Below are 24,465 nucleotides of genomic sequence, written 5' to 3' on the forward strand. Positions count from 1 at the left end.
TAATAATAATAATAATAATAATAATAATAATAATAATAATAATAATAAAGTATTATTCCTACCTGATAATTGATGGGAAAAATTGACATGATTTTCTCTTTTGCTTTTCTAAATATATTTCTGTCAACCCAGACAAGGGTCCTCATCTGCCTCAAGAAATCAGGGAAATTACTGCAGAAAGAAATTGATAGTATTCCGGTTCTGATTTTCAAAATAGAGTCTTATTTCAAGGCAACAGAGTTGAGAACAGGCATTGTGAAGAGAGATTTTCTAAATTCTCTCATCTCCTTCCTTAGCTTATCAAGACCCAGGCCAGTGAACAAGACCATAGGGTTTTCATTTGGGAGACTCATGAAGGAAGAGAAGTGGGTGGCAGAAAACCCTTCTCTTCCATCCATAGGGTGGCTGGCAAAAGAAGGGAGGCCACAGGAGCAGGTGATCCATAAGCTGAGGCGCACACAGTGGGTAAAGAGCTCTTAACCCTCTCCTTCACTGCTCTGGGCTGATCTGCACCAACAGAGGGTGTGGTTTACATGCCTGCGACCTCTCTCATTTCCTGTGTGGTGTGGATGTCAGGTTGGGGGCCAGCAGGTCTGAGTGGGACCCTGCCTTAGTGGGAGTGAGTTCCAGAGTTGGGTGAAGAGTATGGAGAGGAGGGGAGGGAATGGGAAGTCCAGAGGACTGCCCTGAAAGATGCCAAGCATTTATACAGAAGGTAGACGAGTTACCTCAAGGAGACCATTTAGATGGGCAAGGGCTAGGATTGTTAATCCTAAAGGGCAAAGAGAGAAGTTAGAGATGAAATAAAGGATCTCCGGCCTCTCAAACCCCAGTGGCATCCCATCACACCTAGAATAAAAACCACAGTCCTCACAGAGGGCTGCAAGACCCTACCAGAGGGCTGTCCCTCAGGCCCTCTCTGACCCTCCCTTTTGTCCCATCCTCCTGGCTTCCGGGCTGTTCCTGCCACACAGCTTGCATTACACACTGGAGGTCTTCAGAGGTCCCTGGGCTTGATCTCTCACTCCATTCAGGTCTTTCCTAAAAGAGAGCCTCCTCAGGAAGCCTTCCCTGACCACCCCATTTAAATAGTGCTCTGATCCCTCTCCAGGCTCTTTCCAGCTTTTTTGTTCTTCCTAACAGTGATTAGAACTTGACCCACTGTCTTAGTCAGCCTGGGCTGCCATAACAAAATATCATGGACTGAGTGACTTAAACAACAGAAATCTTTTTTATCACAGTTCTGGAGGCCGGAAGTCCGAGCTCAGGGTGCCCACATGGTTGGGTCCTGGTGAGGGTTCTCTTCCTGGCTTGCAGATGGCAGCCTTCTCCCTGTGGCTCCATGGGGCCTTTCCTCAGTGTGTGTGCATGGACAGACAGAGGGCCACCAATCCTGTTGAATTAAGTACCTGCTCTTATCACTTCATTTAAACTTAATTACCTCCTAAAAGCCCTCTCTCCAAATACAGTCACATTGGAAGTAGGGTTTCCACACATGACTTTTGGACGGTACACTATTTAGTCCATTCCAGTGCATGTTTATCAGAATGTAACTATATGAACGGAGGGACTTTATCTGTACATCCCTATGTCTATATTACCAATCACTATGTTAAATAGAGGAAAGAACTTCATTTTCTCTGGATATTCTAGTGGTAATATGAACAAATTTATGACCCCATTATAATAACATCACACAGCACCATTTATTGAGCATGTATATGTCAGTGACTTTATTTATTTATTAAAGATTTTATTTATTTATTTGAGAGAGAGTGAGAGCGCAAGCAGGGAGAGTGGTGGAGGGAGAGGGAGAAGCAGGCTCCCCGAGGAGCAGGGAGCCCCATGGGGGGCTCGATCCCAGGACCCTGGGATCATGACCTGAGCTGAAGACAGTTGCTTAACCAACTGAGCCACCCAGGTGCCCCAGTGTCAGTGACTTTACCTTTGTTTCTTATCTAGCCTTCAATAATCCTAGAAAACAGGAATGATTATTGAGCAAGTTGAAGAATGGAGAGGTTAAATGACTCACCCAAGGTCACATAGCTCATAAACAAAGGCAGGATTAGGATAGTCTGTCGACACCAAAGTCTGTTTCTTTTTGGACTCTAGACCAGTGGTTCTCAACCTTTGGTGTGTGTCAGAACCACCTGGACAGCTTATTAAGACTGATGGCAGGGCTCTACTGTCCAAATTTCTGATTGGGGGGGGTCTAGGGTGGGAGTGTGAGAATTTGCATTTCTGATAAGTTCCCAGGGGATGCTGATACTTCTGGTCTGGGGAATCACTGCTGGAGACACAGAATGCTTCAAGTTCCTTTTTGCTTCAGACTTCTGAAATATTTTCTGTCTCGATGGCTTTTGCTTGAGTCAATCAGTGATGCGTTTCAGGTCCATGCTGTTTCCATGTAGTCTGGTCGGGAGTGGCCGCGAGAAGCCCCGAGAAAGCCCTTTGCCACAGGGTGGTAGCCGCACCCCAGGGACAGTGTTGGTCCTGGCCGGGGACAGCTCCTTAGCACGCCATCCCCTGGGTTCCCACAGAGCGAGGGCCTGACTGCCTCTCCATTTCCCCTTGGCAGGGAGGCGGAGGATGGAAGGAGGCCTGGCAGAAGGGGAGGTCATTGGCACGCAGAGGGGCAGCTTTGTTCTCTGGGAGACTCAGGAGGAAGCTGGGTGGTCTCCTCGGAGTGTCGAATTGTGCCCTTCACAAAACCACCGTGCAGCGTGGTGCTGCTGGGAGAGCTGAGCCTAACAAAAGCCCGCAGAGGAGACTGGCAGGCCTGCAGGTCTGCCCCGGCGCACAGGCCCAGGCCCCCTCCGTGAGGAGGCCTGCGGGTTTCTCCTGGTGCCAGTTTCCAGGGGTGACGGGCCTCTGCACAGCCCCCCTCCCAGAAGATGTAGGTCTTTAGCCTCCTGGCTTCTTGGCCTCCTCGGGGAGTTCTGTCCTGCTCACAGTGGGCCCAGATGGGGCCGGGAAGCACTCTCCCCTTCTCCAGCATCACCCCCACCCTCTTCTGCCTTCACCGAGCCAGTTTTGTTCTAAACATCTTAAGAATCTAAGTGCCCAAAACTGCGCTGGTGGTGTTCTATTATCGTCTGTTTAATTCTCATTACATCCTCATGAAAAAGGTATCATCATATTCATTTATGATGAGGAAGTTGAAGTTTAATTTATCATTTGTCAAGCTTAGTTGACCACAGAACCCCATTATGACACTTCTGCCAATATGCGGAAACTTGATAGGAACATTGTTTTGAAGATGGTGGGTTTCATCCAACCCCCCACATGTACAGCTGAGGGCACTGGAGGATCAGGTCAAGGTCCCACAGTTGGTTGAAAGCAAGTGAGAGGCTAAAACTCCTTTTTCTTGTCTAAGTCTGCTCTCCGCTCCACCTGCCTGGTGAAGCCGTTCTAGAACTACCATTACCACGAAGTCAATGGATTATGTCTCAGGTTAACGGGGAGGATGCAGGGCCCCTGGTGACAATGCTCAAGGCTTCAGGTGTAGCAAGTGTGGATTCTGCCCAGCACTGTGTACAAGTTTGCAGGCAACCACCACTGTGAAGAGGCCTTTAGGTTTTAGGACGCATGAAGCTATTTTTAGTCTAGTTGTTTTAGTTTTCTAACTCACTTGTGGACTTTCTCGAGTTTGTTTCCTACTTCTTTGGCTAATAGCTCACCATCAACTTAAATGACACAAGGCTTCACAGAGGCCCTGCAGTGCCAAGGCAGTGGAATTTGGTGACACTTTTCAGACTGGTGTTGCTGACAGAATCTGTGAGTGCTAAGTTCTCCCCAGGGCAGACCCATCATCAGTTCCTTTCATGGCTGAGCTGATTCCTGGATGGTCTTTATTTCCTCCTGCCATGTCTGCAGGCTCCTGGCTGGCTGCCTTCAGGCCTTTTATGATCCCTTGAACCTACAGAGTTGAAAAAGAAATTCACAAGTTGTCATCTGACACCATTTTCCAAAGACTCAGTGCTATCTTTAACATGTGCATATGCATTATGATGATTGGGAAAAAGTTTATGGCTTTTAGGGGCATATTTTGTCCTTATGCAGTACCCATGGGGCCCTGCTTTTCATATGCTTCAGCCTGTGGTTTAAAGAAGGGGCTTTTGTGGGAATGATGCCCATTCTTGGAGGCTGGAGTTTCCTGAAGAAGCTTTGAAAAATGCCTCATTCCCAACTTTACAATGACTGGAAAGTGATGGTCTTTGAGTAGCTTAATATGAAAAAAATATGGGCACTTTCCTAAAAGGGGCACCCCAAATGAAAAAAATATGTTCACCATTGGAAAAAAAATTTTCAGCCCTGAAATGGATTCCAGAAAATATTTTATGTTGGGGCAAGGGGCGGTGGTCAAGAGGAAGGTGTGAGAAAAAGGAAAAAACAAACAAACAAACAAAAACGAACAAAAAAGAATGAGAAGAAAAGAAAAACAGATGTGAATCTTAAAATATTTCAAGCATAGATATCTGAAATACTGTTTAATGTATTTAAGGCTGTTCTGTGAAATCTTTTTTTTTTTTTTTTAAGAGAGATTGTGGGGTGGGAGATGCAGGGGCAGAGGGAGAGAATCCGGAGCCGACTCCCTGATGATTGGGGAGCCCAATAAAGGGACTGATCTATGACCCTGAGATCATGACCTGAGCTGAAATCACAAGTTGGACGCTCAACTGACTGAGCCACCCAGGCGCCCCAAGACTAGTCTGTGAAGTCCTAAAGGTGATTGATCAGGCTTTTTAAATGGAGTCACTAGATTTACAAGCACATAATGAGTGATAATGTCCCCAGAGCAAATAAACAGCAGGAAATGTCCCAGATCTGGACTGCCTTTTAAATCAGTGTTTTTGTTTGTAGAGAGAAATTGAAAGTTAGGATGATTATTTTTAACGAAATCACACGAACTTTTATCTACAGCATCACTTGATTGAGGCAAACAAATTGTCTTGAATTCTTCATTTCGCTTATATGTAGGTTGTTAGACTAAATAAAAATACAGGTTGCCCTATGCAATGTTTCGGGATGAACTTACACTAAAACATTGTTATTTAGTACTTACACTAAAACACTGTTACTTATCTGAAATTCAAATTTAACTGGATGTCTTGAATTTTATTCAACCACCCTGTATGTGCAGATTCAGTAGAATCTGACTTTCCAAACTGAAGGTTGAGACAAGAGTTTTGCGGCTGTGATGAGGGAAGATCAGCTGGAAAATGTTACAGCTTTCTGAGTTCCTGTCTGTGCCTGGGAAACATAAGTGATGGAATGCGAAGATGAGAATTCAGAACAGGATAGCAAAAAAGACTTTGGGCGGGGAGAGAGGCAGGGCACAAGGAGACAAAACGGAGAATAATGCCCAGAAAGGAAGGGGTTCCTGGAAGAGACTCTTGGAGAAGCAGGGTGACTAGAGAGAAAAGGGAAATGCGGGCACTGAAAAATTTTTTAACAGCTCGATGGCTTTCTCATATTTATCCTCCCTCTGCTCTGCGGACCTTGGAATTCCTTATGTGCTTATCAAGCGAGTTCTCTTTAAGAGGAAGTTCGGTCCTTGCCCCCCAACCCCCGCCGCCCCGCAAAGAGCTCCGGGCTCCCCCTGGTGGCTGTCGTGGGTATCGCCCCCCAGCCCCTGCCTCATTTATCCCGGAGAATCCTCATCTCCCACTTTCCCTCTTAGAAGCTGCCCATCAGCTTCCTTCGCTTTTGCTGTCTTGCTCTTTTTCCGTCGGCTTATTCATTCGGAGCCTGCCTTCGGCGTGACACCTCCCAACTGTTCTGGCCCCCGGGAACAGGCCACACAGAGCTGGTCATTGTTGCCCCAGTTCGGGGACCACCCGGGTGGGAACAGAGACTGCGCGCCGCCGCGGAGGCCGGATGATTGACAGCAGCCTCGGGTCAAGGGCCCAGCGGCCGCCCGGAAAGAGGGCTCCCTGCACCGCCCCCGCCCCGCTCCCCTCCCCTCCCCCGCAGGATGCTCTTCACTGGGCTCCCAGCGCTTCCTCTAAGCTCCCTTCAGACCCGCGCAATTAACAGCACTAAAATCCCTGTTTTCAGCATGGTGTGTATGAATAAAGACTTACAAAAAAGGGTTTTATTTGGAGAGTGAAACTATTTAACTTGGGAAAGGGAACCCTGCTGGGGGCGAGCCAGTGGTGCTGAAGGGATAAATATGAGAAAGGGAACACACAGAACCCCAACTTCTCAAAGGGGAAGATTTAAAAATTTTGTTAGAAATGTATTCACTTACCAGAAACATTTTTAAAAAGTTCACCCGAAAAATTTTCAGTTAAGTTTGTGAACAGATCTGTTCCCTCCTCCATCATCTTCTGCGCCGCCGCCCCCCGCCCCCCACTCCCAACAGGCTATACAGTCCCACCTTGACAGAGAGGCCATATCCCTCAACCCGTAATGGCGCTTCCGCAGACCTCCCACAGGCTGATGACCAGCTTCTCAGGCCTGCACTGTGGAGGGGTTCAGGGTGCGGGGCAAAATCCAGCTTAAGCGGCAGAAGTGAGAAAAAGGCTGGTGACTGCTGGAGGAAGCACTTCCCTGAATGCTTTTGTGTCCAGAATGTCCTACAGGTGTACAGATAGGGGTCCCCTCAAGGTGGCCAGAGCTGGTTTGGTTCCCTCAGACTGTGAGCAGTCTCCTTCCACTTCCCCAACCAACTATTTGAAGATCACAGATGCCTTGAAAAAAAGGATGTACTGATCAAAGAGCGATTTGTAAATTTTTTGGCCAAAAGATCCTTCAGACTACCCTGACTTTTGTGTTAACTTTCCTCTTCCTAGCTGTTTTCCTTTTGCGTGTTTCTCTGAACAATATTTTGGGAATCTGAAAAGTATATAAGTGAATCTAAAGATCAGTTTTGTGAGCATTAACTTCATCATGATATTAAATCTTTCTATCCAGGAATATTGCGTATCTGTCCATTCATTGAGGTCTCTCACAGTCTTGCAATAAAGTTTTATATTTTTTCTCAGTAAAAAAAAAAATCCTTCAGAGAAACAGATGGAAATTAAACGTCAACCCCAGAAAAAAACCAAACACACAAAACCTTCCCCACAATTTCAAGGCAAACTCATTCAAGTCTTCACAAGGATGACGTAAGGGTTTACAGACCCTACTTAAGAACCTCTCCTCTGTTACCTACAGGTAGAGAGAGGGTCAGATTAAAGAGTCTCCAGACACAACTTCAACCTGGGCATTCCATATTATCGTCTGCCAATTCTTTATTAAAAGCCTGAGGGGAAAAGCAGTAGTCCAAAAGTTGTTATGAATAGAAGGCGTTCCCGAGCACAGGGGCTGCTTCTGAAACATCCCTTGAGATCTTATTTGGCTCTTTTCACAAATGGCAGCACAAATCACATAGATAAATCTACCTAATTTGAAGGCCAGGCAGGAAATTACTTTTTTGGAAGAGCCAATGGTGGTGTTACCCTTTTCTAATCCTCACATGGACATGATTCAATTTATCTGAGAAATTTATGTGGACAAGTAAGTGCAGGCCGACACAGCCAAGTGCTTCCTTCACCAACTCTCCTTTCTGGCTCCGGTTCTAGGAGTTGGGCAGGGAGAGAGCATGTGTCCTCACTTATTTTCTGGTGACTGGTTCCCCCAGCTCGTCCTTCCACTATGTTACCTAGTATTGTCTAGAAAAATCTGCGTGGTATTCTTTCCCAGCGTTGCCCTGAGCTCACTACAATACTTCCAGGGATGGAACATGGATTTTCCTTCAGGGAGAAGAATAACAACAAAATACACAATTATAATGTAAAACTAATTTTTTTCTTTATTGAAAATACATCTACAAAGTAATGCTTCTCAGTCCCCACTGGGCGCATGCAGATGCAGAGCCTGTGATGGGCTGGCAAGAGGATCATCCTAGAGGATTTGTTTTCCATAAGAAATGGTTAGTATAAAAAAAGATCACACTGTGTAACAGAATTAATTTGACACGATTAATTTTTTGCTCTACTGGTGTCACGAGATGCCAGCCATGGATATTAACTCTTGTAGTGTATTTCCCAAATAGAGCCTTGGCATTAAATGGTTACTCCACCACAGCCTAACGTTAACTTTTGTACACACATAATGCTCACGATCTATAGAAAAAAATATCTCTAACTGTATATTGGAGGGTGGATGTCTAGATTTTCAGTCTGTTAGCATAATTAAGTCCACTCTTTACCATTTTCGGTTGGAAACTCAAACACAGCTGATATTGTCTGATAGCTCTACTCCAGGTCTTTGAATGAATACTCCTCAGGAGGTAAAAAATGAATCTCCTCTAAACGTGGGAGCTGTCTCGCCTGCAACTGATGCCCCTTCTGGTTTTTTTCTTAGAACCACAGTGGCAGTGTCTTTATACTGATTCATCTTCTACCATTTCTCTCAGGGACACAAAATAAAACCAAGCCCCACTCCTGCTGAAGGGTTTGAATGATTTGGTAAGTGGAATTCCAACACAAAGAGATATCTTGTTTCTCTCATTCTGAGAACTTTTGATTATAGTCAAAAACCTTTTCAAATCAGAGACCACCTACCCAGCTCACGGACCCTCTATTAGAGAGAGAGCTCATTCATTTGACTTCTTTTAAAAATATATGAGAAGTGACCTTCTATGTTGATAGGCAGACTTCCTTGGGGGATGATTTTGAACTGAAGAGAAAAAGCACTTCAGGTTAAAAAAAAAAAAAATGAGTCTCTTTGTTTTAAATTCTTCCTTAAAGATGATCTACAATCTTGGTGTTTTAAAATCCTCTCTATAATGTCAACCATGCTCCATTCTTTCCTACCTGCCTCTTTAGTGTTCCATAGTAAGACTGTGGGCACCCTTCCTAGTTGCTAGTCTTACATCAAGTCTATAGTCAGTTGAGGAGTGGTGGGAGACATCCTTCCCAGAGCAGTCCCTTCCATTTGGGAAGAGTAGGAAAGAAGGGAATATTTCCCCTGTTGGGAAGAACTGAGCAGAGTTTCATGGATTATTCCACTCCTGGAATGGCCTCCAGCCTGGTGACTTGCATAACTGACATTTTGGACACAGGACCTGGTAAACCATACAGCCATCCCTCCCCTACTTAGAAAGGTTCATTCCCAGTTAAGTGTCCTTTCTGAAAGTCCCATGCTCCATGGGATGATACTTGCTATGGGATGTTCCAAGGGGGAATAGAGGGCAGTCTCTTCCATGATGTCACAGGATGTCTGGGCTAGAACAGACCGTAAAGGCGTCCAGGGAACTCACTCATTTTATAGATGAGAACACTGAGGCCTGGAGATGAGATGTAACTTGCCCATGGCCACATGGAAATTTCACTTTATGTGACTCCTCACAGCTGTGCTGGCTGTGTATTCATGCTGCCCTGCTATTAATAAAATCAGGACGCAAATCAGAAGAGAAAGGGGGGAAAAAAAAAACCCTTCTACTCTCCCATTGATAACCGATTGTAGTTTATCAAGTTGTTTTGATACTAAAACTGAATTGTATTCTGAAGGATTTTTAACTTTTGAAAGTTGATTTAAAAGCATGTTTTAGCCCACTATTTGTTTGACTCTTCAGCTTATAAAAAATCACATTTACAGTTTTGTGTGCCACATAAACTTGTAAGATCTGATCTGACTCACAAAATCCTCCCTTGCTTTTGGATGAATACTTCCCAATCCTATCAGAGTACACAGAAAAAGGGAGGTAAGGGGCTTCCTGGACAGAATGAGTTGTAACAGATGGAAACATTTTACAATGGTTTGCAAATCACCCGCTGCTCAAGAAAACATTTTTTGTGTGTGTTAGTCTACATCTTGGTTTCACTGTCAATGTGTTTCTCAGTCTCGCTTTCCTGGGCAATCAGCTGATACGGTTTCTTCATTTCATTCTCTTCGATCACGGAATTACCCATTTCCATGTCTCGGTTCTTCAGTTCGTGTCGCGACAAGTACTCCACAATGCCGGCTCCGAGGGAGTCTCCCAGCACGTTGGTGGTGGTGCGGAGGCGGTCCCTGGGGTGGGGGTGGGGGGGCAGAAAAAACGGGGCTTCTGTGAACATCACGTGATTTCAGCTCATACTTTGAACCAGCTCCTAAATCTTTAGAGGCATCTTTTAAAATTCGGCCTGGTGTATCCACCAACTGCAACATTACATAGTAGACACATAATGTTTATAACAGTAGTTACTGAAAGTCATAAGGACACATAGATGACCAATGTTCAGCTACTATGTATGTATGTCATGTTAGAGCACCAACAGTGGGGCGTGAGCCCTCCCTTTCTCCTTCTATTTAAAATTTCTCTCTGCCTCTCTTTCCTACAATTCACTTTCCTTTATACCAGTCATTCTCAAAGTGTGATCCAGAGACCCCCGAGGGCCCCTGAGGTCAAAACTATTTTCATAATAATGCAAAGATGGTTTTGGCCATTTCATTCTCCTTTTCTGATGAATGCCTAGGTGGGGTTTTGCAAAGACTACAACACAAGAGATGCCACAACAGACTGAATGCAGAATAGTTAACCAGCTGTCTTGAATTAAGCCAGACACTAATGAGATTTCCAAAAATGTAAAATGGTATCGTTCTTGTCCCTAAATTTTTGGTTTGGCAAATGATATCTTTTTCACAAAAAAATGCCATCTATGTTAAGATGTAATGAGTTTATTATTGTAACCTCTAAGTGAATTTAACATTTAAAAAATTTCTGTTTTCCTAATATGATAACTATTGATAGCTATAACCCACATAGATAAAAGCTTTTTGGGTCCTCGATAATTTTTAAGTGTAGAGGGGCCCTGAGGCTAAAAGCTTGGAGAACCACAGCTTTGTACTATAACAGTCCTCATGGCAGGTGAGTGCTGACTGTGGCCCAACAGTGGGCTGAATGCCAGGCATCGCTGCACGTAATCCTCAAGCAGCACGGGGAGGTGGATGGCATTATCATTTCCATGCTACAGAGCAGGAAACTAGGATGGCTGGGGAACCTGCCCAACGTCACACAGGGCTGGGACGCAAACACAGATCCAAGTGACTGTGGGACTCATGCTCTCAACTGATTACCCTCCTCCCACTTATCGTTCCCCGAGCACACCCGTCAACTCTTCATAATCCTTCCAGTGAAGGCAACATACAGTTGACTGCAGCACCTATTGGAGCCTTCTAGGCATTCACTTTGGGCATCACTTTGCAAGTGAAAGGGAATTTATGAGAGAAAAGATGTCAGCTAGAAGGGTGAGGAGCACATGGAAGAGGGATGGGCCCCCGAGACTAGGGTCTGAGGGGATGCAGGGTGCCTTTCTTGGAACATTCCCCAGAGCCCAAAGTCGATTCTACTTAATGACGCGAGTGCTCTTCCCACCGCATGACTGTCCCTCTCCCTGCCGGGTTCAGATGGGAACATCTGTGCTGCATTTACGCCATTGGAACGGGAGGCCCAAGGAGGAGGGCCTGAGCCAGCGTGTGAGGCCTGTCGTTCTGCTCTGGCCACCGTGGGGATGTGTTGTGCAATTCAGAAAACGCTGGCTGATTTATGTTGGCGTTGCAGACGGCCCGTTTCCCAGTCGCTGAATGGCTCTGTGCAGTGAGAAGGGTAGTTGCCAGACGTGCCCCACGGGCTGCTGCGCCTCGTCTCTAGACAAGGGCAGGCACTAGGTGGCGAAGACAATTTAATCACAAGCCACGCTGCCCCTCTTGGTGGGGCCTTCTGGGCAGGTGGGCCGAGCTGCCTGGCACCCTGGAATACCGGGGGGGGGGGGACGCTTGGGACAGCAAGCCGGAAGGCAGTCCGAGCTGACTCACAGGAACCAGTCCACGGCGATGATGAGCGTGATGTCGTCGGTGGGCAGGCCCACAGACGTCAGCACGATGACCATGGTGACCAGGCCCGCCTGAGGGATCCCTGCTGCCCCAATACTGGCAGCTGTGGCTGTGATGCTGTTAAAAGAAGTTCCAAAACATAAAACATTCGTACACGCGCCCCCGACAGAGAGTACGCCGGCGAAGCACGACGGCGGCGCCGGGGTCCGACTTGCCGAGGTAACGGAAGACGATACGCTTCAGAAAAATTTCAAGGAGACTGTGGAAAAACCCCACTGAGCTAACACTAATATGTATCAAGGGCTTATTAGGTGCCATCTGATATGCTAAGCCTGCCTTACCTCCTCTGATCCTCACAACAACCCTTAGGAAGTCGGTCCTATTATTATAGCCATTTTTAAATGAAGACATTGGGGCTAACAGACTTTTTCACATACCTGAAAATATTTTATAGGGTCTAAAATACTGTATTGCTACAATAACAATTTGTTTCCTATAATTCCTCTATGCAAGGAGAGGATTGTAAAGATACTGAACTTGTATGATTAATGTGGTCAGGAAAAAAATTAAATATATTAATTCTAAAGCAAAATGATTTATGAACAGAGTTCTGTACCACTATAAATATTTTTTATGGAGGTAGTGTAGACCCGGTTTGTAAGGCGCACAACCTTGTCTGGGACTCTGTTAAATACCTATTTGATATAGTCTGATGTGAGAATGTGAAAATGTTTTATAAAGAGTAAAATATTACCTAGGTATAAAGTAGAATTAATAAAAGTCTGTAGAAGAGACTATTATGGTTCCCTTATATTGTTCCTCTTCTATGGTACTAGAATGTTTAGCTGGTCCATGGCTGCCCAGAATGAAGACTACATTTCCCAGCCTCCCTTGGAGCTTAGACTAAATTCTGGCCAATGAGATATGGATGAAGGTGATCAAGTGCCTTGCAGACTGTGCCCTCTTCCGCTTCTCAGTGGCTAGGATTTGAAGGTGGTGATAAGCCATCTGGACCTTTTGGATGAGGGTAATACCTCAGGAATATTGGAATCAAAGCCTGGGTCCCTTACACTGTATAAAACACCTACCAGCCTTGAGAGCTTTGAGAAAGAAAGTCACTCTTATTGTTATTATAATATTTTGCTCTGTCACATGCAACTGAGCCTTTTTTATAACTCAGGGCTTTTTAACCCAGTACACCAAGATATGCCCAAGAATAGGTTATGGTCAGCTGAGATATTGATCTCCCAGCCCCAGTGTAGCTAGACTGTGCTCAGGGCTCCCAGAACCCTCAGACCAGTCACGTCTGGCCGTGATCAGCCTCATTTTTTAATATCATAATGCATCCTACAGCTATTATTATTTTCTAATAACTCAAAACATATATACAGAGTCTAACATAACTTATTTCTACATAAACATATAGGTACACATACACACACACACACACACAAAGTGGGGGGATTGACAGAGCTTAAAACTAGACTAAAGTGGCATGAAAACCAAATGCAAGCCAAAAATCTGGATTTTATCTTGGTCTAGAGGAAAGAGTTGTAAAAGGCAATTTTGGGGCAACTGGGGAAATTTGGATATAGATTGGATATTCTGGAAGTATTTTAAAGAATCTTACTATTGTGGTTTTGTAAAAAATGATTCTTATTCTCAGGAGATGCATGTTGGACTATATACACGTAAAATGTAATGAAGGGAGAGAAAGAAAAAAGCAAAAATGGTAAAATGTTATCAATTGTTGGATCTAGGTAGATGTTTGTTGTAATAGTATTTCAACTTTCCCATTTGTAAGATAATTTTTATAATAAAGAGTTGTGAAAAAACCTGACTTATTTTGATATCCAAAATAAATTGGTAATAATAATTAAACACACACACACACACACACACACAGAAGAACAAAGTCTGATCTGGCTTGTGAGGCTTAAAGTCTCCCTTACACTTACTTATTGGCCTATTGTGCATAACTGACTTTCAGTAAGCAAAAACAGGGGATTATAATCGCATATACACATGCATATGCACAGGCTATCTCCAGAAGAATATAAAGGAAATTAGCAAGCAACAGTGGCTGCCTCTGGAGAAGGAAACTAAAAAATTAGGGGAAAGTATGGAAAGGAAAATTACCTTTCACTAGACACCTTTCACTAGACACCTCAAATATAATAGTTAAAAAAGTAGTCCACAGAAATAAAATTCTCAACTTGTTTGTCAATGGGGTCTCTTATCTATTTTATACTGCCTCAAAAATTAACCTAAGAGAAAATGTTAATCCAGTTTTTCAAGTGTATTTTAATTTTTTTTGAAAGATTTTATTTATTTATTTGACAGAGAGCACAAGTAGGGGGAGCAGCAGAGGGAGAGGGAGAAGCAGGCTATCTGCTGAGTGGGGAGCCCCATGTGGGGCTTGAACCCAGGACCCTGGGATCATGACCTGAGCTGAAGGCAGACGCTTAACCAACTGAGCCGCCCAGGCACCCTGTATCTTAATTTTTTAATACTGGCAATAAAAGCTAACATATCTTAATACCTTTTAAAACTGAAGTATAATCTAACATTTTTTTAGAAAGAAATATCCATACTATGTATTCTGTAGATTCTAAAAGGAAAGAGCTAGATGTTTTATCGATGGTATATTGATAAGTCAATCCAGCAACAAGCAGTGCGTATGGCATGATTACATTAATTATACAAAGAGAGTGTGTGTGTCTAGGTGTAGGAAAAGTTCTTTATACCCCAAACATTAACAGTGGTGACCTACAGAAAGATGGGGGGTGATGGTGGCAGGGAAGCACATTTTTTTAACTTCTACATTTCTATATTATTAGAATTTCATTATTAATAAATATATATATCTGTAATTTAAAAAAATGAATAAAAATATCTAAATATCAAAAATAAATCTACTGCCACAAACCCCCAACCTCCTGTTTAGGTTTGATCCCCTTTCCAAACAGTTTCTTCATCCAATCCCCGATCACCATCTCATTTAAAGTCATTCTTAAGAATATGTGTAGAACTTTCTTCATACCTGATTGTAATGATCTGTCCAAAGTTCAGCTCAAAGTTGTTAACTTGAGCAATGAAAATGGCAGCCAAAGCCTCGTAGAGGGCGGTCCCATCCATGTTAATGGTGGCCCCCACTGGGAGCACGAATCTGGTGACACGTTTGTCCACGCCATTGTTTTCCTCCAAGCACTTGAAGGTGATGGGTAGGGTAGCAGAACTGAGAATGGTTAAAAAAGGGCGTGTCAGCTGACTGTCCAGATCTTTCAGACCATGACTACGTGTTTGGTATTTCGGACAGAGTTCCTTCCTCTCCCATGTCCTAATTTAAAGGGAACTAAGTCAGCACTTGTATAAATAGAGGAACAGGGTTAGGAGTGCGTGGGTTGCCTCCCTGGGTTATTTGGCAGCTCTCCTGCTCCTGGGTTCTTCTGTGAGGCATCGTTTGTGATTATTCCCCTCTCCCCACACCTGCGCCGAGGGACTCTGTCATCTTTCCCTCAGGCACAGGTCAGCTGGAAGAGAGAGATGACAGTGGGCAGGAAAGGAATAGCTGATTTCCATTTGTCTCCCCAAAGGGTATACAGCCAACCATTCCCTGAATCCCAACTAGGTCTGATGAGCACCTGCGTGAAAATACCAATTCATATGCAGTGAAGTTTGAAACCCAGAACCATTCCCTCCCCCCAACCCCCGCCCCGCCCCTCACCACCACTACAGGATTCTGGATCAAAGTTAAGTTTGAGATACATTTTCTGATAGGGGTAAACCACACATATGTACATCCCTACCTGGAGGAGGTTCCAAGAGCTGTGATGAGTGCTTGCAGCAACCCTCCGATAAAAACCCAAGGGTTCTTCCGCGTTACCAAGAAGTAGAGGAGGGGCAAGACAATGACGGCGTGAATGAGCAAGCCAACGATGACGGTCACCGTGTACATGGCAAGCTGCCCCCCAATCACTCCCATGTCTTCCATCTCAACAATTTTCCCTGCAATCAGGAAGAGGATGCCCAGAGGGGCGTACCTATGTAGAAGCAACACACGCACGGTTGGAAGTCTGATTTCCAACGAGCTATTCCACAGAAACTACCAAGTGGCAAGAAAACATGAGAGAGAGTTGATTGCCAAACTTTTTGTACCCAGGATGCTATCAGAACTTGCAGAAACTGTGAAGTTCTTTTAAAAATATAAATAGCACATAATAAGGCTTTCCTCTCACTCAGAATTTCTCTAGGTCACAATTTTTTTTTTTTCTCCTGAGCTTAATGAAAAAAGACTGGTACAGACGTTTTTAAACTCACCTCTTTTTCTAGATCACTCTCCTTTCACCCCACCTGGGTCACTTTTGTGGTCCTCAGATGCCACCCAACTCCCCCTGCCTTTTGTTCTCCTTCTAAGTACCCAGAACAGCCAGAATCCACCGAACCAATATCCAGACTTTTAGAAGCATTTCCCACATCAGAGATGATTTTCAAGTTAAAGCAAGATGCACACAATGCCATTTCAGTGTTTTAGATTTGTAGTCATCGTTCTTAATCAAAGTCTGCTTTTATTATTTTTTTCCCACATTACACACCACTTATAATATTACTTAGCATCAGTCTTCAAATCAACTCTTAAATAAATTTACTCTAAGAATAAATTTTATGGGGGGAGCTTGGTGGCTCAATTGGTTAAGCGTCTGCCTTTGGCTCAGGTCATGATCTCAGGGTCCTGTGATCGAGCCCTGAGTTGGGCTCCCTGCTCAAGGGGGAGCCTGCTTCTTTCTCTCCCTCTGCCCTTCTCCCCTGCTCCTTCTCTTTCACTCTCTCTCGCTCACTTAAGAAAAAAAAAAGAATAAATTTTATGATATGGTGCAAATGGAAAACTAGTACCATTTGCCATAGATCGAAGGCAACTGTATAATAAATTCAAAGCTACTAAAATTAATAATGTGCATGTACATACTACCACGATCAGGTTACGGGTGTTCTAATTAAGTAATTATCACCCACAGGCTGCTACTGACATTTGTGATCTTCCACCCCGCAGACTGGCAAGAAGGAACAACTGAGACACAAAATAACTCGTAGGTATGACAACCTTTGTTGCATAAAGGTCCCTCTGCCCTGCTTTCAACTCCCTTTGTCTGACGTGCGCAATAAAGCACAACCAAACTCACGTTACCAAAAACAGAGGGGCCAATCACCCTTAAGGAGAAGGGTCTGCTGCGAACTGTGGAGGTCTTATTTCAAGTTGAAAACACAATGCTTCTTTTTAAAAGTCCTTTCAAAACACAGGCCAGGAAATTATAAGACTACCTGTTTTCAGAAAAGTAATAACTCAATGTTGAATGTGCAGGCGAATGTACAGCTTGAAAAGCTACATGTGAGGTTCATTCAGCAGCCTTGAATGGGTTTCTTTCATAAAAGAGGTGAAAGGTGGAGGCATTTTAATAATATGAAGATAAATGTCCACTTTCAGCTCTGCCAGGATTTCAAAGGAGGGGTCCCAGGATTTCAACCGAGGGCTCCTGTGGAGATCACATTCTGATCAGCCTTCGTGCCCAAGTTCATATCCACCTCGTACAAGCTCCTGAAAAATGGATTTCTCTGGGCTTTGGTGGCCACAAAGACAAAGGATATTTTTAATCATGTTGGTGAGTGCTTTTCCTAGAAATGGATGCCTTCCTCCTTCCAGTGCCAAGAAGGAGTCTGGATTAGAAATAAAGGATAAAGGGAAAGCAACCCCCACATGAGGCCTAAACCAATCAAAGGGTTCTCTCCCAGCTGGCGAGAATTTACTTTCCAAGGTCAATGTTCCTCTGTGAATTTAGTCTTTTCCTTTGTGCTCTCCTCTCAACTTTATTTGAAGGAAGTTTTTTTATGACTTGTGGATTGGCATTCTATAACACTTCCCATGAGTCCCTCAGGCAGGCAGCAGGACTGCCATGATTTTACATTTCTTTCTCAGGGCTAAAAACGGAGGAGAGGAGATCTTTTTCTGATGGTCAAGGGGGCCTCTAGGTCTGCTTTGCCCTCTACTGCGAATGCTCTTCTCTTGGCTCTTTGTGTGGCTAGTTTCTCCTAGTCATTTCAGATCTTAGCAAAAAAAATCACCTCCTCAGAGGCCAAAATCCAAGCAAATTTTGTCCTTCCTCCCTAGTCACTTTTTATCACATCACATAAAATAAAATCTGCTGTTTTATTTATTTTTTTCACAGCACTTGTTACTAAAGCATTTGGTTGATTTGTTTATTTTTCTATATCCCTTAAAAGACTATAAGTTCCAGGACATCCTTGTCTGTTTTCTTCATTGCTATGTCCAGAGGGCATGGCATTGTACTCCTCGTATAGAGTAGACACTTATAACTAAACAGATATAGAATGAAGGAATGAGGAATGGTATCCCACCAGCCCTGGAGTAAAGGAGTAGACACCTTGTAAGAAAAAGGACGCAAACTTACTAAGAACGGCTTGCAGATGGGATCCAAGGCTACTACAGGCCCTGAAAATCATTGATTTTCTTGTGCTTACCCAAGTGAGATTGTTGCCATTGGCTATCCTGCCTGGTGGCATCTTCCTCAGTACGGAACCCATGTTGATGGCAATAAGCGTCTGTATACAGTGTATATAGGCAATGGAAATACGTACCACATTATTACCGCTACCAATCTCATGATGGCTTCGTTAAGAGAATCAAAGAACTCTCTCAGGGCTTGCCCCTGCTCTTTCATGTTGCCAATCACAAATCCAAAGCACATGGAGAAGACAACTAGTCCCAGGGCATTGACCCCATTCACAGACCCTGGAACTGGGACCAACTCCTCTGTGATCCTTGTAAGAGTCTCCATGGCCTCTGACACATTGTTTATCATGGCGCCCACGAGCGTTTCATTGGACTGGATGGGCACTTTAAAGCTCCTCTTCTCATAGTTGGTTTTAAACTTAAAAAAGAAAAGGCACAACAGGGATTAGAGGTGATTTTTGTTTTCTTCTTTTTACTTGCCTGTTGTCCAAATTTTCTCTAATGATATACATTACCTTGCATTCAGAGAATAGTGTTATAGAAGGTATCTAGCATCTATCTAATCTGTGACAAACCTCTACTACTTCCTCAGCACAGACAGACAGACACACACTCAAATACAAGACAAATCATACATAACAGGAAAGAGGTATCTGGTTGAAGAGTCTGCACTAAGAAGAGTCTGAACTAAACATACACATGTGCTTTTGCTTTCTTCTGAAATCCTAATAAAATGGCTAAAATGGGCTTTTAAAAAACTGTAAATCCAAATATTCACATAGTCCCTTTACTATCTATAGGATCATGCTATGGGATCATGGACAAATCACCAAACACCATTTTGGTCTTACATCTGTGAAACAGAAATAACCACAGTCGTTCTACCTCATAGGGTTGTTGTAATGATTAAATTAAGCATAATATATGAGAATACCTTGTAAATTTTAAAGTACTACACTAAGGTTGGTTAATGGTGCTCAGTGACAAAGCCCTTCGGGGACTAGACTTAGCTGGAGATTTCAGTGCATATTAAAAATTTAAAACCCCCCTATGCACCCCTATGTTTATAACAGCATTATCTACAATAGCCAAATTATGGAAGCAACCCAAGTGTCCATCAATAGATGAATGGATAAAGAAGATTCCACACAATGGAATATTATTCAGCCATAAAAAGAATGAAATCTTGCCATTTGCAATAACATGGATGGATCTAGAGAGTATAATGCTAAGCAAAATAAGTCAGAGAAAGACAGATACCATATAATTTCACTCATATGTGGAATTTAAGAAACAAAGGAAAAAAAAAAAGAGACAGAGACAAACCAAGAAACAGACTCTTAGCTATAGAGAACAAACAGATGGTTATCAGAGGAGGGGGTGGGAGGGGATAAGAGATGGGGGCAATAGGTGATGGGAATTAAAGAGTACACTTATCATGATGAGCACTGAATAATGTATAGAACTGTTGAATCACTATATGGTATACCTGAAATTAATATAACACTGTTAACTAGATTTAGTTATTTATATATATATACACATACATATTTATTGTATATGTTATACATATACTAATTCTAGTATATTAGTATTAAAAAAATAGTGAAATTAAAAAAAATTAAAATCCAAAAACAATGGTCTTCAAGGCATTTCTGACAATATCAAGGCATTTCTGATAATATCAATAGATGCTTGATTAATAGTTGAGGACAACAACCCAATTCTCAAGTCTATAAAGGAATTTCTCTTCTTAACTCAAGTTAGTCCTTTCCCAACAGCTTCTGCATAGATGTCCCAGACAGAAGACGCAGAGTATATAACTGTGACCATATAAAACAATTAAGCCCATCCATTTATGATTTTAATGAGAGTAGAATTCCTAGCCTTTATGTTGATAGTAGTAAAGGATCAGAGAGTAATGATGTACGGATGTTGACTGGATCTACAGTCTACGGGAAGAACGCGCAGCTGTACATGAAGTGCTGGGCCATTTCTCTACCAAGAGTGAATGGGAGACCTTTTTGTCCAGTGGGAAACAACCACTCTCAAACAAGGACGTGGCCAGCTGTCAATACTATGGACACATCCCTGAACAATCACTGATACTGCTGGTAATTCTAAATAACAAAGAAACTGGCCCGTTTTGGTCTCCTGTTCCAGTCAACTCTCAAATCTCTATTTCATTGGGATGCTTTAGGCATTTTATGGATTGTCTAGGGTAGATTTCCCATCCTGATTAGCCTTTCCTATGGCTCTAACTCTTTCCCCTTAGACACAGTTTGTAGCCTACAGAAATTGCAACCTCATTTGCATTCTGGTCTAAGACAAATAGATCTGGGAGGATACATTTGCTTCCCTTTCAAAATCCTGTAAATGCAGTCCAAAACCAAATACAATAAATCTGCTCGAGTCAGCACTTTCCCCAGTGCTGCTAGAAATCAGCATTTTTGATGTTGCCCAGTGCCAACTGACTAAGTAGAATAGTCAGCCCCATGGTGCTGGGGTTGGCTGGTTGGATTGAAAGGGGTTTATTATTTATGGTTATTGCAGGTTTTGAATAAAGAAAGTTTGATTTTGGCTTCTTAGACTTTTTTTTTTTTTTAAAGAAAGGATTCTGTTTGAATTTTGCAGTGTGTGCACGGATTACCTATTAAAAATAGTCAATAACATTGGGGAGGGTATGTGCTATGGTGAGCGCTGTGAATTGTGTAAGACTGTTGAATCACAGACCTGTACCTCTGAAACAAATAATACATTATATGTTAAAAAAAAAAAAAGAAGAAGAAGAAGAAGATAGTAGGAAGGGAAAAATGAAGGGGGGGAATCGGAGGGGGAGACGAACCATGAGAGACGATGGACTCTGAGAAACAAACGGAGGGTTCTAGAGGGGAGGGGGGTGGGGGGATGGGTTAGCCTGGTGATGGGTATTAAAGAGGGCACGTTCTGCCTGGAGCACTGGGTGTTATACGCAAACAATGAATCATGGAACACTACATCAAAAACTAACGATGTAATGTATGGTGATTAACATAACATAATAAAAAAATAAAAAACAAAAAACAAAACAAAAAAAATAAAAATAGTCAATAAAAGTTAAAAAAAAAGGTGGGGGAACCATAGGGGTACCTTGAATGTATAAAAGTTAGTCCTCCATGGGGTTGGAGTTTTATTTGGTTTGCTTTAGAGATCTTAAGCAGAAGGGTTAGGGAATTACAACTAGGGCGAAGTGACACCATCTGGAGAAATGTCCGGGAACTATTATTTAACCCAGAATGTCTAATTATTTTCCTTTTAATATTTTGGGCAACAAAGCTTTTTTATTCAGGTGAAGTTAGAATGAACTTTACCCCCTAACAGTAAAGTTGTATCCATAACACAGAGAGCCAAGCATTGCATGTATATGGGCTAAGAGGAACTGGACCTCACTATAGCTTCCAGGCGAGTGTTTCATCCCTTTCCAGGAAGCAGAATGTAGGAGCAGAAAAAGATAGAATTTGGAGTCAACACAATGGTTCTGAATTCTGGATCTACCATTTATTACTTGTGAGATCTTGTGCCTATTAAATACTCCTTCTGAATTATCATAGATGAGTTGCCTCATCAATGAAATGAAGACAATGATACCCATCTCATTCATGCGAGGACCAAATGTAACATTAGTGCTTGGCACACAGCAGGCATTCGAGAAATGATGATGCCATTTCTGATATGGTTCCTCCTTTAGAATCCATAAGGCCCTTAATAGATTTTTAAAAAACAACCCGTTGATTTTTTAAATTAAACCCAGAAACTTGAATAATCTCCGTCATCTTTAAAAGCAAGTTGAAAATGTGTCTTATACTGGAGTTTGTTTACTTGGTGGGCTTTTGTGTGTGGAATGCGGGGGGCGTAGAGAGGGAGGGAGTGTCCTGACTGGCCTTCTTAATAATTAACAGAGACTCAATGAGTTATTTGTATGCAAGACTTAGAGTATCTGGCAACTAATTAGCCTTCAAAACAAGGTAAGACCTCTCCACCCCCGGCAAGTTCCTCAGAAAACCCTAGCGCTTTCCATCTCGTTGGCAAAAGAGTGTTTCTTATTGCAGAGAAATGGAAAAAAAAATAAACAAGAGGGTCCCACTCTGTGTGGTAGGCCAAAGAGGAATTTCAGAAGTGATTTAGTGGCTATAGTGTGTTTACCTGTTTAAAGCAGGCTTCCACCAGATTTGGAGGGAACATATTCCTGCAAAGAAAATAATTGTCATTTGAAAAATTTCTCAAATAATAAGTTTGCTTCTTAAATACTTTTTCATGGTGTCCAAGGTAAAGATTGTATTGAACTAAGCAGCAAATGGATAAAAAGAAAGGTTTTGGTGGATTTTATGACTTGAAGTGGGACATATGGTTATCCCTATGTGGGGCCCCTGTTGTTCATATTTTTCAGGGAAGTCGCAAATTCAACTCATCTGTCCTTTTGTCAGACAATGGGATTTTTTTTTTTAAAAGATTTTATTTATTTATTTGAGAGAGAGAGAGAGCACATGAGAGGGGGGGAGGGTCAGAGGGAGAAGCAGACTCCCTGCCGAGCAGGGAGCCCGATGCGGTACTCGATCCCGGGACTCGATCCCGGGACTCCAGGATCATGACCTGAGCCGAAGGCAGTCGCTTAACCAACTGAGCCACCCAGGCGCCCCAGACAATGGGATTTTTAAATTTGGTCATTATCTCATCAAATCCTGCTCCCGGGAAGAACCAAAGTGAGAATGGAAACACCCTTGGTTATAAACATTCTGGTTAACTGAAGTATTATTTAATAGTGGCCCTTTTGATATTGTGCCATGTGTCCAGGGACCAGATGTTCTGAATCAAATGTCATGGTCAGACTGTGGAATTTTGTTCTCCATAAAGTCCTCCCAAAGGCCAGCTGGGGGATGGGATATCGACTCGGAATTGCTGGAGCTTTTGAGGCTCTTTGGTGACCAATGGAAATATGGTTCACAAAATTTGAACTTGTGGTCCATGTGGCAAGGTTTGTCACTTTCTCAGAGCAGTGTTTTGAGTTCATGGTGGAGTTCAAGGGGCCACAGTCTAGCTGCAGAGTCTCTAACCAGCTGTGTGAACTTGGCCAAGTCACTACACCCATTTAGGTCTCTGCTGATTTCTGTTGAAGAGAAGATTGGAATAAACTATCATTAGGGCTCCAAGGTTGAAGACTTTGGGCCAAGGAGACATGGCCCAGGAAGTTGCAGAGCCTGAGATTCCAGCAGTTGTGGGCTATCAAAGTCATGTTTTAACGTCATCAACTCTTGTCCCTTTTCTTCTTATTGCCTAGACAATCCTGTTTCCTTTTCCTTCCTATCTGTGCTCTCTGGGTCTGTTTATATAAATCTTGATAGAAATGTGAGTTCGGGAGATGTCAGGAAAAATACTCGAGCCAAGTGACTGGTGGGGATAGGCTACTCATACACCTACCACTGGGGCAAGGAGAGGCAGAAACACACAGCACTCTGATGGATCAACCAGACTTGGGATGACAAGATCCCAATTCTTCAAACAAGGAGTAGAAATTATACAGAAAGAGAATATAATAAAATACTCCTAACCTAACCTACCTGATGGTAAAGTTCATGGAAAAAATGGTGAAAAGCCTTAAAGCTTCCTATTGCTGGTGGTGCTTTACCATCCCTTGTAGGTTCCCTTAACCCTGCCTGTACCTTTCCAAACCCCTTTCGCTGATTCTTTTGAATATGCAATATGCTTCCTGCCAGGATCTGACTGACGCAAGGGCAGGTGTGTAGAGAGGGCGAGCAGGAAGGTGCCAGGATCAACCTCTGGTTTACTTCACAGTTCTGTGTGAGATGACTCTACCATCAAGTCTGTTTCAAGTATTAGATAAGACTCATTTGCAATCGGTGTCTGGTTTGTACACAAAACAATGCTAAAGAAGCCATCCTTTAATCCTTTATTGCTGGTCTGCCAAATCCTTTCTTCGTGACTAGTATAAAAGGAAGACCTTAGAATGGGTATGACCAGATGATCCTTAAGGTCCTTTCTGGACAGAAACTGTTGTGCATAATGGATGATGATACAGATGACAAGTTCCGCATTAGAAGAGTCCAATCAACAGGCTATAGTTGAATAAAAACTAGCCT

At 43.0% G+C, this 24,465-nt stretch overlaps 1 protein-coding gene across 3 annotated transcripts in view; it reads right to left on the reverse strand.

Moving 5' to 3' along the window:
• Positions 1-7,778: 7,778 nt before the first annotated feature.
• Positions 7,779-24,465, reverse strand: part of SLC1A3 (solute carrier family 1 member 3) — a 78,025-nt gene continuing 61,338 nt past the window's right edge. The window contains exons 5-10 of one of the 3 annotated variants that reach the window (XM_021696247.2): positions 22,514-22,556; positions 18,457-18,749; positions 15,615-15,848; positions 14,849-15,043; positions 11,788-11,922; positions 7,779-10,002 (exon numbers count right to left, since the gene is read on the reverse strand). In XM_021696247.2, the coding sequence (XP_021551922.1) occupies positions 9,798-10,002; positions 11,788-11,922; positions 14,849-15,043; positions 15,615-15,848; positions 18,457-18,749; positions 22,514-22,556 (1,105 nt within the window). In that variant the 3' untranslated portion in view covers positions 7,779-9,797. The remainder of the gene's footprint in view (positions 10,003-11,787; positions 11,923-14,848; positions 15,044-15,614; positions 15,849-18,456; positions 18,750-22,513; positions 22,557-24,465) is intronic. The other 2 variants (XM_044916951.1, XM_044916952.1) reach the window with 2 other exon arrangements.

This window comes from Neomonachus schauinslandi, chromosome 7 (genome assembly GCF_002201575.2).
Source record: "Neomonachus schauinslandi chromosome 7, ASM220157v2, whole genome shotgun sequence".
In the NCBI taxonomy this organism is placed as follows: Eukaryota; Metazoa; Chordata; class Mammalia; order Carnivora; family Phocidae; genus Neomonachus; species Neomonachus schauinslandi.